The sequence below is a fragment of the Euleptes europaea genome, unplaced genomic scaffold (genome assembly GCF_029931775.1).
Source record: "Euleptes europaea isolate rEulEur1 unplaced genomic scaffold, rEulEur1.hap1 H_1, whole genome shotgun sequence".
Taxonomy (NCBI): domain Eukaryota; kingdom Metazoa; phylum Chordata; class Lepidosauria; order Squamata; family Sphaerodactylidae; genus Euleptes; species Euleptes europaea.
Genome location: NW_026612049.1, coordinates 622,806 through 638,569, shown reverse-complemented (window position 1 = coordinate 638,569; position 15,764 = coordinate 622,806). Strand labels below are relative to the sequence as shown.

Below are 15,764 nucleotides of genomic sequence, written 5' to 3'. Positions count from 1 at the left end.
CCCACATGAAGGCAGGCAATGGCAAACCACCTCCAAATGTCTCTTGCCTTGAAAACCCTATTGGGTCACCATAAATCAACTGAGACTTGATGGCACTTTCCACCACCACCACACATGGATCTCCCTTACTAGGTTACAGTGCAAGTGTTCCAAGATGAATTTGTTTGACAAATCAATTGACTGAGCCCCAGAACCTTTTTATAAAACAACTTAAATAAGAAATATTAATGTTATTAGTATTAGTATTATTATTACTCATAATGGTATTGCAGTAATTAATTTTTTCTTCTGAAAACTCTATCTGGGAGCATAGAAGTAGTTATACAGTCAACAGGAAGGCGGGGGGAAGCAATACTAATCCATCAACGGGTCCTTTTTTTGAAAGCAACACTGTGAGCCAAAAATCAAAATAATCAAATAGGAAAAAAGCCTTTGGGGAGTTTTTGTTTGCTTGTGTACTCATTGCTTCCTTCAAGCTGTGTTTCGTAAGCAAAAGAAAAATATAGAATGCCAGAGGAGAAAAGGTCTGAAACCATCAAGACTATTTTATTTAAAAATGAAATTAAGCATTTTGATTTGAAGGTAAGTGTTAGCAACAACATTTGTGTGTTGAAAAATAAGAGCTTCTCAGCCAAGACTGCTCCAGAGTTTATTATGAAGATCAAAAGAGAATACCTCCTTTTGAGTCCAAAATTTTCACTCGAGCTTTTGTCCTGGTGCCAAGAACAGCATTCACAGGGGAGATCAGAACCACTTCAAAGACTTCATCGTCTTCCTCTAATCCATCATAGGTAATTGCTATATTCCACATCTTGGTTGACATTCCTACCAGAAGTAAACATTTTAATTACACTTTAATTGCTTTTTCAATCAACCTAGGTGTCGAAAAAATATATTAATTAACATGTCTACAGCTACAACAGAGTGGCTTGTATATACCATTGTGCTCCTACCCGCTGATTGGCCTCCTGTGGTTTTCCCAGATAACACTAACTAGAGACTAAATTTGTTCCTGAGCAATGATGATTCCATTCACACAGCAACAAAGACCAGTTTTCTAGAAGGGAAAATAATAGTGTGCAAAGCAGAGGAAGGGTAGGGGTAACTCTTCATGGAAATTTAGAAAATAAATGGTGCATTATTTATTCTAAAATCTTAATGCCATGATTTTTGAAATATTGCTGTTGCCAATCATAAATGACATCTTAGTTCTATTTGCAAAATCCAGCTGTCAAGTACCTTGATGTAAAACCAATATGTTTCCACCACAAGCATAGTATAATCTATTAGTATCTTATTAGTATCTTATTTATTAGTAACTGCTGCGCAAGTCCATACCTAAAAAAAATTATATTGAGGAACACTGAGATGAGGAAGAGTTGCCATAGAAATTAAAATGAATGTGGAGGTTATTTTTGGGCAAAACATCCAAGGCATTTTAAGAGAGGCAAAAATAACTCAGGGGGTGGGATGAGGAAGCATCTTCTGAATAACCCCCAAGTTTATTTGTTAAATTTACAATATTTTTATACTGTTTTTTTGTTGTTGCTGCTGAAAGGCTCTCAACATGGTTTATAAATTAAAAGCAAAACCGTTTACTTTTATTGCGTTGACTCAAAATCACAGCAAACAGACAAGCAAAACCAATAACATTTAAACACTGACGCCAAATCAATAAAGCACTACAACTAATTGAATCAACATCTAAAACATCTCATAAGTCAGCAGCAGCATAAAACAATCAGGCTCTAAAAGATTAAATTCCAGCTCCAAAAGCCTGGCAGTATAATCAAAGTATTCACCCGCCTCTTAAAGAATGGAGAAAGATGGGCCTCTGGGGGAAACAAAGGAAGTTGCCTGCGAGTTTCACCTAAAGCAAAATTTCATGTTCCTGTTTGAGTGGAAGATCAAAGGCATTTTAGCAGAAGTCAAGGCAGCGTACACAGGCTTCCCAGACACCCATCCATGCACTGATCTGACCAAGGCTTGCGTAGCTTCAACAAGGTGGCTGTATCATGTGCCTTCAGACCAAGGTAATTTAAATGCTGGTTTCATATAATAATACTTCAGAACTGCATCTGGACCTTGATAATGAAATGAGATGTCATTTCGATTGGCAATGGTAGTAACACCATGATGGAGTCTCTAGAATTAATATTTCAAGACATTTTCCCCACTCTAGGAACAAAAGTCCTGCTTTTGGTATTATGTAAGCCATAACTTGCTGCTGAAAACCAGTTGGGCTCACCATGTGGATTGGCTATACCATATGGAACATCTTCTTGCCAGTTCCAGCACTACAGGAAGGTGCTAAACTGGCACAGATTTTCCATGTCAGAGAGCAGTGGTGTATCGCTTATGTATGTTAATGCAGTCATGCCTCTCTCCAGCAACAGAAAAGTGAATTTTGGCAGCAACCATGATTCCTGCATAAGGGTGGTCTGTAGCTCAGTGACAAAGAACAAGGTTTTGCACACAGAAGGTTCCTGGTTCAATTACTGGGATTTCCAATTAAAGGATCTTAGGCAGCAGAAAGGATCTTTATGCTCCTGAGATTCTGGAAAGCTGCTATCAATCAAAGAAAGAACAACCAATGGTGTGCCTTTGTGTAAGGCAACTTCATATCCTCAATTAGGGTTGCAATGTGCCCTTGGGGGCAGGATATCTCCTTTTCCCAGTGGGCATTTCCTGCTGGCACTCCAGTGGCTGGCAAGAGAGGTTTTCTTTTAATGCTGTCAATCCTCTCCAGGAATTTCTGGAAACTCTGTGGTTGTACCACAGGATTCCTGGCAATTTCTTGACAGGCATGATGGAGTTTTCCCCAGAAGTGCACAATGCAGCCTTGTTATCACATTCACAGGCAATCACAGAAAGGGAAAGGGGTAGATATAGGGATGTTTTTCCACTTATGTATTGTTATGTATGCAGCGGGAAGCTGAAACTCTGTTGAGCTTGGAGCCTCTCCAGGCTCCTGAGCTTGTGTGTTTGTATTGGCTGTAAGGGTTGAAGCCGCCCAATCATGGACTTGGGGTGGTGGTGGTGGCCCTGAGCGGCCGAGTGGGCATATAAGCAGGAGTTCGTTACACAGTTCTCCAGTTCAAGTTCTGTTCTCTTCCTGTACTCTAATAAAGCAGTTGCTGTTGGAACTCCATCTCCGGTCTCGTGCCTCGCCCACACATAATATGTATCTTCCATGAAAAGTTTTTAGCCTATTATCTAGGCAGAATGGGACAGGCTGAAGTAAACCTGTGCTGTAACTACATATGCTACCACTTTCTACTTCCTTCAAGCAAATGATTCATTTTCAAAGGTTAGCACAATGGTTAGCACATGTGCTGACAGCAGCACACCAGATCACCTTGCTTGGCAACTAGGGCCAGATCTCTACTCAAGTAACCAAGGCACTGGCAGCCCTGCTAGTGTCAGCAGCATGGAAGAAGGCAGCAGTCATGGCTTTATGCCCATCATGCTCTCCCAGACTTGCACAGTCACCAGCCAAATCCAAGGCAAATCCTGGAGACGCTGGCAGCACCACTGTGGCTTGGCTTGCTCCAAGCCCATTTGGACAAGTACAACCCTTCTCTCACCCCTGCAGTCAATTTTGTTTACTGGCATGCCATCATCTTCACAGGTAGAGGTTGGTTTTTCCTTGGCACTTGAACCAAAAATGTTTCCTGCCCTTGGGTTGGAAGCTTTGAGCCACATCTTACCTGGATCAAACTGAATAAGTTTGGAAGGTGCTATTGTAAAATCCTTTCCTGATAAAGCCGTCACTTCAGTGACCTAAAAGAAAATATGGTGAGAAAAATCTTTGAAGGCAAGCAGGAATCCAAGTTTGTGCAGAATGAGGGGGAGGCTAAGGTCTGGATGGGTCTCATGGATCCTAGGACACCCTGTTTTTTTTGAGCTTGCAATCTTCCAAGTGGAGATAAGGATCAGAGAGTGTCCTAGCCTTAGAAATATGCATAAGAAGAACTGGCATAAATGTGCAAAAGCACCACAGAAGGCCATTGAGAATGTAATAAAAATTTCTAGCAAATCTGATTTACTATTGACAAAATCTACAGACATATTCATAGCAAATGCCAGAGCTGCTCCATCAGAGAAGGAGGTAGAGTGATCTCAGGTATGGTTTCCCCAGTAGAAATCACCTCCAAATGGGAATAGGAAAAAAGGCTTCCCCCCACCCTTTCTCAACTGTAGCTAACAGCAGCTGGATGGAGGACTGGGAGAAGACTTTAATCAGAAAAAAACAGGCAGGCAGGGCAGAGAGAGTTGAATCCCTTCTCCAGTACCACAGCCCAGCACCAGATTATTCACTGTCTCTCTCCACACAGCTGCTTCTTAAATGTCAATGAAAACATGGAACATGGAGTCATGTATCTTCCATATACTGTGTAGTTTGGCTGTAAGAAACTACAGTTTGTTTTTATTAATACACCACGTAGCCGGAGTGTAAAACTCTTAGCAATTTTCAAACAGTAGGCCACAAAAGACATTCTACTGGGTCACCAGAATACTGCCAGAAATAGGCATATAATTTGTGACACAAGGATTATAAATTATAAATCATCAGCATCAGTATTCATTTCCTCATGGACCACATGTATATACATCTAATCAGGTCACAGAGTAGTTTTGCAAATCAGTGATGGGTGTGGACACAAGTGACACATCATCTGTGAGATCTGGATGTGTCAATGATCCTATTTAATTAACTGCAATGACATAATTCTCCAATGCAAACCAGGGGTGGGGTTTCTTGTGTACATTTCTGACAGGTATCAACAATGCCTGTGGAATGCTATTGCCATCATTGTGTGTGTGTGTGTGTGTTGTGCTGTCAATTTGCTTCTGACTCATGGCAACTCTATGAATCAATGTCCTCCAAAACGTCCTACATGTAGAAAATGTATGTGAATATGAGGTGGGGAAGGAAAAGAAATCCCATTTTGTAAATATTAAGAACCATTTTTTTAAATCTTGGGTCTAAAGTTACTGCTGGATGTCAGGAAAGAAAAAATGCATCAGTTGGGTTATGGAATGAAACCACATTTTTAAAAAGCCAGGGAACAAATCTTTTAAAACTCATAAAGTAATTTGCTCTTGTAGTTGTGGGCTGAGGCCCGCAGTAAGATTGCATCCTAGCCTATAGTAGGTAACAGCAACACCATCACCACCATTTTAAAAGAAACTGACAGGGGCAAGATGTCATGGAGCAGAGGCCTCCTGTACTTAGGGCTGCCAGACAACAACTGGCACCTGGCAGGAGATGAGGGATGCCAGCGGGGGGCGCTATGTGACATTATTTCCAGGGAAAACAAGTAATGTCATGTCACTCTAGGAATTTCTGGAAATTCCATGTTTTTACCACAGAGTTTCTAGCAATTCCTAGAGCAATGTGATGTCACTTCCAGGTCTACCCTAGAAGTGATGTCACATTGCATGTGACACCAGCGATTTTTAAATTATTCTTCATCTGCTGTCCAAAGAAGTGGCAGCAGGATGAGCAGGTGCTGGCAGGAGGTCTCCACCATAGTGATCTGGCAACCCTGACTTTTAATAGTCTGCAGAATTGGGAATTTTCTCTCCCTTGTGCGGAAAGTCTTACCTACCAAAATTCCCTCTTCTGTGCTGCTATTAAAAGTACAGAAGCCCTATCTTTCCTTTTATCTGATCTCTCTGGAGATAAACCAAGTATTATTCCTTAAGAAATGATTACCTTCACTGCAACAAAGGCAGAATCTGTGATGTGCCCCAAACGGGTGACTTTCAAAGGCAGAGTCCCCACATTTTCACATACTTCATAACAATCTTGTTGCATTTCAATTTTAGACCACTTTAGCTCCAGACTGTGAGGGAGGAGAAAGAAGAAGAAACGAAATCACATTGGGGGTGGGGGAAATCTCCATAGCAATTTTAGAAACCCTAGCTGACTGAGGATTTGAGGCAAGTGTAATTTCTTTCCTCTGTATTATCTTCCTACCAATGTGTAATTGTGTTAAGTTGCCTACCAATAAGAAGAGAGACATAAGTACGGCTTAATTTGAGCTAAGCCTTACTGGAACTAAAAATTGAATGTTTCCCCCAAAAGTTTAGTCTGACAGCCTGCTCCCTGGCATCTGAGATTAGAGGTTATTCAAGGAATATACATATGTGGAACTAGATTACTCCATGTGTTTTGGGGCATAAACATGAGATGGCACATTATATCTGTACTCCAATTAATTATTACTGACTACCTATACATTTCTGTGCAAAATTCAAGACCTTGGTTTTGATGTTTGAAGTTCTAAATTGCTTGTGTCCAATACATCTGAGGGAATACCTTTTCCTCTATGAATCTGCCCATTCTTTAAGATCTGCTAGAAGGACACTGCACAAAATGCCATCTTTGGTGGTTGGAAGACTGGCATCCACGAGGAGCAGGACCTTTCCCGAGTTTGTGAAACTCCGCCCCCTTCAGGGTATCCATGTCCCACTCACTTAAGATATTTCTGAGACAAGGGGCGAAAACGCATTGTCGCTTTAGCCTCCTTTATTCCATTTCAGCCAGGATTCAGCCAGGATCGAACGCATACGTTTCACCAAACGTGTGTTAGATCCTGGCTAAATCCTGGCTGAAACAGGGAATAAAAGAGGCTAAAGCAACCATGTGTTTTTGCCCATTGACAAATTGTTTCTTTTCCTCCCCAAGAGACCAGTGTGTTTTGACTCAGCCTATGCCAATTAGCCTCCCCCCGCCTCAAGTATTTAACATCTGCTTTAAAAAAAAGATCTGATTTGCCCTAGGTTTTAATATTTTCACTGTGCTGTTCTTATTAAGACTTGGTTTTTTTTATTTGGAAGGCTTTTCTCATCTCAGGCAGCCTATGTGAAACTTAGCAGAAATGAGGGAGACCTTTGCCATAGACCTATGTGGCCCAATGACTACCTGTGCTTCCCTCAGCATCTGGCTGCTCAGCAGATAAGGGAGATTAAGGTCATTAATGCATGGCAAGCTTTGCAATTTTTTGTCCCTCCCCTCTCGCGCACCTCTCGATTACACATTTAAAAAATTGAACGCATGGTCGAGAAGGCGCAGCTCCACCTGACTGGGGTTGCTGAACAGAGAGGGGGGAGGAGGAGGAGGGAGAGAGAGGCACGGGCTCCGGCACTCTTCCCTGTCGATGGAGGTGGTGGCAGTGAGTTGCCGAGTGGAGGGGGGAAGAGGAGTGCGAGGGGGAGGTGGGTGGAGAGAGAGGTGCGGGCTCCGCACTCTTCCTCTGCTGCCGCCTCTCTCCCTCTAGGCCCCTTCACCCTCTTGCCTTCTCCTCCTCCCGCAGTGCTGGGTGCTTCAGTGGAGGAAGGAAGGAAGGTGAGTCGAATCCAAGCATGCACATGCAGCAGAGTTGTAAACTGCTTTCTGTTCCCTTTGGGGAGAAAAATCAGAGTATAAACCAAGAATAAACTTTATCTTTATTTACCCAAATGTTATACCATATTCAAAGCAGTATACTATATAAAGCAAGATGCTAAAAACATTTTAAACATCATAAACATTTTTATTATTCATTACATTTGTATTCTGGTTTTGTTTTCCATTAGTGAAAAGAAGGTATATGGAAGGGACTTTTAGGCCATTAATGCATGGCTGTTTTGTCGTGCAAGTCTTTCACAATTGTAGCTAATCGCGGGAGTCTCCACACGTGGCCGCCTCCCTCCCGTGGGATCAACCCACCTTCCACCGAAACTTAACAGGGTTTTCCTAACCCTGCCTTTTCACAATTAACTGTGATTGGCCCAAGGTTACCCATCAGGCTTCATGTGGAGGAGCAGGGAATCAAACCCAGTTCTCCAGATTAGAGTCCACCGCTCTTAACCACCACACCACATTGACTCTCTTATACTGTGCCATCTGAATATTAAATGTGTCCATATATTTCATATTGTGTGTGTGTGTAAAGTGCCGTCAAGTCGCAGCCGACTTATGGCGACCTCTTTTGGGGTTTTCATGGCAAGAGACTAACAGAGGTGGTTTGCCAGTGCCTTCCTCTGCACAGCAACCCTGGTATTCCTTGGTGGTCTCCCATCCAAATACTAACCAGGGCTGACCCTGCTTAGCTTCTGAGATCTGATGAGATCAGGCTAGCCTGGGCCATTCAGGTCAGGGCATATTTCATATTAGTATATTATAAAACAGACACTTCTGGGAAAGTTTTTTTTGGGGGGGAAATAGTTGGCATATATTTTTTCTCACAATAATGTCAATTTTGGCCAAATGTTAATAGACAAGCTATACTACTGAAAGCCTTCCTTACAGAACAAGGTGTTGGGCCCTGAATGCATAGATTTCCCATTAAATGATGTTTCCTAAGCTCACCAAAACCACTTTCCACTATACAGTACTTGGACTTGCAGTTTGTGATCACCTAAATAAAGAGAAAGCTTATAGATGGCTCTTGCTAAAATACTGGTTGCATAGTGTTGTGGTGGGGGGGGGGAAAGAGGTCTTGGCTTTGATGGCACCTTTTATTGCTGATGTTAAAAAACGTCCCTGAAAATTAACTCTTATATCTACTGAACAGACAACGATGCCAATCCAGAGCTAGAGTGACCTCTAGCTGCAGATATGTGCATGTAAAGGTACCTTCTCCATTCACAATTCAGCTGCAGAATACCTTAGCATTTAATTTACAGTACCACTTTTCCTATATAGACCCATGCTGTGCCCATGCTATTAATCATAATCACTTCTCACGTTATTTCTACAGTGTTCCATAGTGGGTAAAATACTTGACATGGCTTATCCTGTTCTATACAGCCTGTCTGAGTCACCCATAGCACTGTGGAGAGGGTGCATCTAGGAAAAGAATATAAATCTTCTGGTTTTTGAAGGAACACATCTTATGCAAAAGGGGACTCATCTGTTTCACAATCAGCCAGCGCAAAGCTATGCAACCTGCAGGCATATGCACATAACAGTGGGAAGTACTAGGGCTAAAGTCTGCCTGGAAGCCAAATCCTCTGATTTAGAAATCCTCCTTCTGAATCTCAGTAGTTTGGGTGATGAGAGAAAACCAACTAGAGCATGCTCAAGAACATTATTTTCATGACTACTTCAACAGTTCTTGAACTGATTTCCAGTAATGAAAGTAGGTTTTGAGGTTCAAACATGTTAATGGATACAATCATTATTTCTTGAAAGCTTTTGTAGTTTTAAAAGAAACAAAACAGTTAAATCTGATTGCCTTTCTCAGACCAAGTCCTTTTGTTTTGTATGAGAATGTAAATTTTCAGAACTAAAGAGCTGTGTAATTCAAAAGTTTGCATGTTCTTGTAAAATAGAACTTGCTCTAATCAAACATAACCCATTATCTTATCCTCTGTTTTATAGGACATAACTAAAAGTGATGCTAAGAGTCAGGCTACATGGGATGCACAGTCATGTAAAAGTTTTCCACAATCTTTTTTTTAAAACACAAAGTAGCTACAGGAAGTTGCATTTTGGAGCAGATGGTTATGGAGGATAGGGGAAGAGCCTGTGGAGTAATTTTCCTATCAAAACTGTCCTCCAAACGGTCCCCCCAACTATTCGTCTTCTAGGGGGGAAGACAGAGCTGGCATATTATAGTCTCACAATGACATATTACCTCTGGCCTGATCTCACAAAGCCAGGTTCTCTCTGCCTCAGCACTTCCACTGCAATATGGGGAAAATAACATTGCCCTTCCATAAAGATTATAGCAAGATCATATAGTGCTGTTGCTGGCTACAGAGAATAAAGAATTTTTAAAAAATAAGTTATAGCAACAGTGAAGACAAGTTGTCCAGGCCTCTTTCCTTCAGTCCTGCTTAAGGTTGCCAACCTCCAGGTACTAGCTGGAGATCTCCTGCTATTACAACTGATCTCCAGTCAATAGAGATCAGTTCACCTGGAGAAAATGGCCCCTTTGGCAATTTGGCTCTAAGGCATTTGAGTCACTCCCCTCCCCAAACCCCACCCTCCTCAGGCTGTACCCCAAAAACCTCCCACCAGTTGCGAAGAGGGACCTGGCAACCCTAGTCCTGCCACAACTTCTTTTTAAAACTCTCTAGGCAGCAACAGCATCATATCTGTCCAGTACATTCACTGAATTGGATCCAGCAAAGGATTTCCATAGGTGTGTGTGGAAAGGTGATTTCTCCCCACCTGCTGCAGACCATTGATTTGCCCCAGGCTGTTTTTAGGGGTCCCCCCCTACCCTCCAGCAGCAGTATTTCGGGCTGCAGCAGGAAGGGGTAGGGAAGAAGCTCACACCACACTAATGGAAATCCCACATTCCAGTGGAAATTTCCAGAGGATCCAAGCCAGTGAGTGGGATGACTTAAGACAGAAAGCAAAACTGAAAATGTTTAGGGAAAGAAGGCATTTACATTTGAGGTGCTGCAAGCATTCCATCAGGATTAGTAACTTGAATCTCCAGGTCATCAGAGTTCCCCTTCCTGTATGGGTCAATGATATAAAGTATGGCTTTGCTTCTTAAATCCTTTTGACTGAATTCTTCCTGAATAAATCCACCTGAAAAAACAAGGGAAATATGAAAACAACAAAACATCATACAGTTGGCTGCATGCAGATGTAACAAGCAGCAAGGGTTTGTTTTTTTACAGCAACGAGTCAAGGAAATCCTTTGGCTCATGCATTCTCTTTCGCTCACTCTTGTGGGCTTGGAAATCGAGAACATCCACATTTCCAACAGAGCAGAATTTGTCATGATATCTGAACCAGATGAAATGACAGACTGGGGTTTGCTGTCTAACATACAAACCAGCATTCCAGAACAGGGTTAAACATAATTTTCAAATCCTAATTATAGGCAAGAAAACAAACTGCAGTTAGTTGTTGCATCTATTTTGGACTTCACAAGAATTTGTGGCTTGTTTTGGAACCAGGAAATCTTCATGCAAGGAGATAACCACAAGCTTGACGATTTTCAAGGCTCACTCTCATGATGATAAACCATGGTTTGTCTTTACATTGGAACAGAGCCAGTTAGTAGCAATATTAGCTTTCTTCAAGTTCTTTGTAAGAAAACTCATAAGAAATGTTGAGGGATGTGCTGTTCCCAAGAAACCAATAAAACCAAACACCCTGGGCTGAAATTCGAGGACTAAAGTTTGAACAGGCTTTCACCCAGGCTGAGTTTGGGTGTTGTTTTATGCCCTGTACCAGTATATAGATCACTCAGATACGGCCCAGAGAAACAATTCCACACACCTTTCCTACTAGCGTTTTATCCCTAAGTAATATACCACTAAAATCTATTAGTACTGTTTTGAAAAAAGAAAGAAAGGCATTTTAAGGTGCGTACACTGAAAATAAGTTTTGTTCTTCAGGAAATGTTTGTTCAGGGTATAAGCTTTTGAGATTCAAAGCTCTCTTCGTCAGATACACTTATATCTTGTCTCTAAGGTGCTACAGGACTTGAATCTTACTGTTAAGAAAGCTTTCTCTGAGATCATGGAAGAGAATGAGATGTTTTATTCTTTCAATCACTGGTTTGTACTTGGAATCTACACATCTCTGCAGAATTCTAACTGTATATTTCCTGACAAAGCTTTGAAGAAAACTTTTCTTGCTCTGTTACAAGTCTACTTTAAAAGGAAACTGTAATGTTATTCAATAGGATATGTCTTGAACTATATTAAAAGGAGATGAACTGACACAATACCTGCTGTTATATTTTGCAAGTAGCCATATTGAGGTCCTCGTAAAATTTTAAAAATAATCTGGTCATCATCGACACCACAATTCGATACCTTTAGTGACCTGGTTGTAATATAAATGCCGTAGTTGCCATTCTTCAGAAGTTCCACATCTGAAGCACTATGAAGGTGGACAATTCCTGGTGATGCTTTTACTGCACCATCCACCTGAAACAAAATTAAACATAACTGTTAGTGGTCCAGTCCTAAACTTTGATCAATATGAGAGGACAAATTCAGCATATCCCTCTTTCTTTGGCCTAAATAGCACAAGCTCTATTTGTGGAAACAAACAGTTGTAATTTTTCAGTCAAAACAAGGGATCTGAAGGGCACTGATATGATTAACCTAATCCTACACTTCCTGGAAAATTGAAACTTGGCACACATACAATCTAAGGTGACCTGATTACTAGAAAAGTTTGAAAGAGGGATGTCTCCCCCTCAAATGAAGATAAAAAATGTACCCCAAAATGAGTGAGGTACTTCCAACCAAAAGATATTTGGTATAAAAATAGTCCCAGAGATTCTGATCGCTAGGAAAAAAATATGACAGTTGGCCCTTTAACAGACAAAACTCAAAATATAAAGATTTATATTGTGAGGAAGTTTTTCACAAGCAGTCAGGTATTTATGTTTATAGAATGCAAGATGAATACATTAACTTGTGTATGTGTGTGTGTGGAACTTGCCTGAATGATGAACGCCAAAGGCTCTGCTTGCACCTTGCCATTTACAATGAAGCCTTCGTTCACTCCATCTGTTGCCACAAATGTAAATCTGTCGATTTGAGAATCCCCTCCTCCATGTCTATAAGCAATGTTCAGATTGTCCACATCTTGCTGGCTGAAGCTTTGCTGCCACAGCCCAGACTCTCTGTTGTACAGTTGTCCGTATTGTGGGAGTTGTGCTAGGAGAAAGGAAAGGTTTTGTGGCGCTGTATCTGGGTCTGAAAGCTGTAGAACATCTGGAGAAAGGAATGCCATACCACCTTCAAGCAATCGTAACCCCTCGTTCTTGATCACTGTGGGAAACGCCTGGTCTACTGTTTCCAGAATAATGTCAAACTTTCCATGTTTAATTCTTAGCCCGTTGCTGATGACAAATCTGGCAAAAAGAGGCAAGGCAGCCTTCAGCATGTGTTCCTGTTTCACCATCTACTGAAATGAAATATAACAAACACCTTTACTAAGGGGCTTGCTTCTCAGTAACTTCGAGATACACCTCAAGACCATGATAAAATGGTTCTTGTGAAGCACAAACTCAGACACAACATTCCAAAGATTTATGAACCAAACTAACTCTGTAAGTTAATTGCAAGTTGTCGGAATGACTATTAGGATGTGTAGAGACTATACCACGGTTTTTAGTATTCTGGGTTGTTTCTTTTTAGCAGTCCAAATTAAATTGTTACAGAAATATTAGAAATTTGACATAGGCCATGGATTGCACATGAAATTACATACCATGCTGCTGCTTTCACAGAACTGGTAGTAATTTTCCACAAATAAACTTAAATACTAAGAACTGGTTCACACAGCAGCAGCCTCTATGTTATCATTTGGGGCATGCATGCACATCATTGAATGGAAGGCATATGATATGAATCACAAGTACACACATACTGATGCATACAATTGCTATGATTATTGTGACTGGGGGGGATATATTTTGGCCCCTAAATGATTCTCCAGCTGAGGTTCTCTAGCTGAGGTCTTTCTCTCTCTTGCTACCTGAGTTTCTTTTAATTGGGTGTGTTCTACTGAGCTTTGACCCTATTTCATTAAAAATAAAATAGTCAATGTCTGGATCATGTGCTTTGCCATAGTTCACAGGATTAATGATACAACTAAGACTCTGGAAGTCATCGAAGCTTTGGTATGACTGAGTCTCAGTACCGTCTTTTAATTAATGACATTCAGAAGTACAATCTGTGCCCTTCAGGTCAAAGAAACTACTGCGATCCAGGCTAGAGCCCTGAAAATTCTCTCTTCCACTGATGATTAGGAGTTGACCAACTTGCATGCAGGCGTTATGCCATCAGACAGATGGGAATGTGAGTAGGCAGGCCAACACACTTTATAAAAAGAAGGAATACATTTACTGAAAGGCACTGTCCCCCGCTGGGAACACTGCAGCAGCTGTCTGCACTGACCGAACACTTGTGCCAATGGAGTCATAGATGTCCTGTCATTCGTTTAGTTATATCAGATCTTTAGCTAGAATAACAGAAAATTTAGAAATATATACCGCCAAAGGAACATTTATATATCCTCCTGAAGGGTTTCCTAGTTGCAGCCGCTTTTCTTTGTTCCACACAAGCAAATAAAAGAGACTTTTGTTCCACTCACTTGTATGGAGTGAAGGGAAAGGGCTGATTTTGGGGGGAAGTGGGGGCAAATTATCATGTGTAATTTGGACCATGCTTTCTCAAAGAGTCTGTGGGTGAGTCTTCCCCCCCGAACATTTTTTCTAGTTAGTATAGTGCTACTGGAATTCTGGTACCCCTGACAGTACCTTAAGACTCATAAGAGACTTAAGGCTGGCCATAGTGAACAGTATAAATATATTAGCATTGCTAACAACAGACTTCTGCTTTGCAAAGGTCCAAAGAGATCATAGACCAAAACTGTAATAAGTAAAGAGATTTAGCAAACAGTAACACTGATGAGGATAGATGCTTGTGCCATAAATTTCAAAGGAAGGCTAATAATTGCCATGCAAATGGTGTGCATAGCTAGGCTCTCCCAGACAACAGAGTTGTTTGTTTCAAGGAAATACCATCATCCTCTCCTCCAGCATTCTGTTTATTTCACACTGAGTCCTGCTCCATGTTTCCCCCAGGAATAGGAAGCAGCCAAAATTCTCATCACTCTGATAAAATGTGTGTGTGTGTGTGGGGGGGGGGATAACTCCGAAGCTTAGTTCGGAGGTCAAGTCACATGGTTTGATTTCACCATTACCAAGGTTTTCTTGCTTTCTGCAGTTCCATGGCGATAGAGCTGGCTGCAGGACCTACCATCTGTCATGGCATTTAAAAAATAAAAATGGAATCCAAGATAGAGCCAGCTCATTACAAAACTGAGCCAGCGTGTCAAAATGGAGGACATTAGCATGTTCTTTTAGCATCCTGCTGCCAGCATCTGATGTCAGATTGCTAATCACTTGAAGTCGTCTGTCCAAAACAAGCACTGCCAAATCCTTCATCCAGGCCGGCAGCAACAAACAATGCCGAGAGGTTTATGAGGGAATAAAGTGCCTTAACGGACGGTAAAAATCTGATCATTTAAAAAAAAAAACCCATTTAATTAAATGTCAACAGACATTGGTGTTTTATTTTTAATAATCTGCCAAAGTATTTATATCTCAGTATATAACCAAATTCTTTGCCAAATCCTAACAGCCAGGAACATCATTTACTGTGATTAAAACAGACATGCATATCTTCCTTTCATCTGTCAAAATGTGCCTGGCCTAGGTTTATACCCTGGGCATTTTCATTTGCAGGATTGTACCAGTTTAACTACAGTTGTCTGTGTGACATGTACAAGTTCTTCTACTAGGTTAGTTAAACTGGAACAAAAGCCCTGGTATCTATTCTGAAAGTGGCTTTAACTGTTTTCCCTTTAATTCTTCCACTTCCTCAAAGCTTCAAATGGTTTACTTAACTGAAAAACAATAAATTACAGATAAAGAGTGTAAACTGATAAATCACCGTCAATAGACAATATTTTGTTTTAGTAATTTCTCAACATGCTTTTAAACCAAATAATGATTGAACTAAGCCAAATGTAAAAGTATTACATGTCATTAGAATATATGAATTGAAAACTGATTTCATGCCATGGAAGGTTGCTGGGTGACCTTGGGCCCAGTCGTACACTCTACTTAACATGGCTGTTGCAAGAATAAAATGAAGATGGGGAGACACTTTGGGTCCCCCACTGAGGAGAAAAGTAGGGCATAAATGAAGTAAGAAAGTAAATGAACAAACAAATGCAGACTTCACAAAAGCAAACTGCTGTCTCATAGAAGGGG

At 41.0% G+C, this 15,764-nt stretch overlaps 1 protein-coding gene across 1 annotated transcript in view; it reads right to left on the bottom strand.

Moving 5' to 3' along the window:
• The window catches only part of LOC130492895 (FRAS1-related extracellular matrix protein 1-like), a 90,188-nt gene that overhangs the window by 19,485 nt on the left and 54,939 nt on the right, over positions 1 to 15,764 (bottom strand). The window contains exons 24-29 of the mRNA XM_056866660.1: positions 12,419 to 12,833; positions 11,694 to 11,895; positions 10,396 to 10,540; positions 5,723 to 5,852; positions 3,711 to 3,783; positions 676 to 825 (exon numbers count right to left, since the gene is read on the bottom strand). Coding sequence (XP_056722638.1) covers positions 676 to 825; positions 3,711 to 3,783; positions 5,723 to 5,852; positions 10,396 to 10,540; positions 11,694 to 11,895; positions 12,419 to 12,833 — 1,115 coding nt within the window. The remainder of the gene's footprint in view (positions 1 to 675; positions 826 to 3,710; positions 3,784 to 5,722; positions 5,853 to 10,395; positions 10,541 to 11,693; positions 11,896 to 12,418; positions 12,834 to 15,764) is intronic.